The sequence below is a fragment of the Musa acuminata genome, chromosome BXJ3-2 (assembly GCF_036884655.1).
Source record: "Musa acuminata AAA Group cultivar baxijiao chromosome BXJ3-2, Cavendish_Baxijiao_AAA, whole genome shotgun sequence".
Lineage (NCBI taxonomy): Eukaryota > Viridiplantae > Streptophyta > Magnoliopsida > Zingiberales > Musaceae > Musa > Musa acuminata.
Window position 1 is genome coordinate 10307744 of NC_088350.1, and position 1413 is coordinate 10309156.

The window sequence follows — 1413 nt, forward strand, 5'->3', positions numbered from 1 at the left end:
GGCGAACCAGTTCATCACGGCTGAGGCTTGGATGGCCGAAAAGCAGGAAAAGCACACGAGGGTTAGACCGGAATCGGCTCGCGGGCAACAGCCTACCGCGACTAGGCGCAGGATGGACCAATCCGACCTACCCGCTCCGAGGCCTCCTCTGCCCCCCCTAGGCACATCTCGAATGGAGATATTTCTCCAGATAAAGGAGAGGGGGTTACTCAGGGCTCCCGTTCCGATGAAAAACCCGCGAGAGCTCGCCGACCAGTCCAAGCATTGCAGCTTTCACAGGTAAAATAGGCACGACACTAAAGACTGCCGCGAACTGAAGCGTCAGATCGAGGAGCTCATCCGCGGGGGGCACCTCAATCGGTACATCCGACGTAACGGGGAGTCCTCACCTCTCCCGGAGGGCCCCGTGGAGTGCCACATCGATGTCATCACCGGAGGACCGGCGACTAGGGAAACCAATATGTCGGGGAGAAAGGCATACGCCCGTTCCGCCAGGATCGACACTCCTCAACGTGGTCCCGACCCCAAGGTCGCATTCCCTCCCGAGGACATCAAGCCACCGGAACACGACAATGCGCTTGTGATAATGGCTCGAATTGCTAACGCCCAGGTAAGGAGAATCATGATCGACACCGGAAGCTCGGCCGATGTGCTCTATCTGGACGCCTTCCAGAAGTTGGGGTTAACAAAAGAATCCCTAAAGCCTATCTGCTCGGTGCTCACGGGGTTCACCGGCGACTCTGTCTCGCTATTGGGGATGGTCACCTTGCCCCTCACCTTGGGAGCGCCACCCCAAACAAAGACGGTGATGTCCACCTTGGTGGTAGATCTTCCTGCTGCCTACAACGCCATCCTCGGCCACCCCACCCTCAACAAAATCAGAGCTGTAGTCTCCACCTATCATCAAACGGTGAAGTTTCCTACCCCCGCCGGGACAGGCGAAGTTTGGGGAAGCCCCCGAGAGTCCCGACGATGCTACTTGACGGCGGTCTCGCTACACAAAAAGGCGAGGACCGACCAACCTCTTGAAGATCCGAGAGAAGAGAAGCGGCCGACGCCACACCCGGAGCCGATGACGCCCACCTGCGACATGCCACTGATGGAGGATCGCCCGAATCAGACGGTCCGGGTTGGGTCGGAACTCCCCGGGCAGGAGCAAGAGTAGCTCGTCGGTTTCTTACAGGAGAACGCCGACGTCTTCGCCCGGTCGCCATCCGATATGATCGGCGTCGACCTTGAGACCGCCCAGCATCACCTAAATATATCACCTGACGCCTGGCCAGTAAAACAGAAACCACGACGACAAGCCCCCGATAGGCAGCTCGCTGTTCGTGAAGAAGTGGAGCGTCTATTAGCGGCTGGCTTCATCGAGCAAATCAAGTACCCGCGATGGCTATCTAATGTAGTGCTGGT

General features: G+C 58.2%; 1 protein-coding gene across 1 annotated transcript; it reads left to right on the forward strand.

The window, feature by feature from the left end:
• Positions 1-460: 460 nt before the first annotated feature.
• LOC135630720 (uncharacterized) lies at positions 461-1165 on the forward strand. Its single transcript, XM_065137878.1, has one exon. The coding sequence runs from the start codon at positions 461-463 to the stop codon at positions 1163-1165; it is 705 nt and encodes a 234-aa protein (XP_064993950.1).
• The last annotated feature ends 248 nt before the right edge of the window (positions 1166-1413 follow it).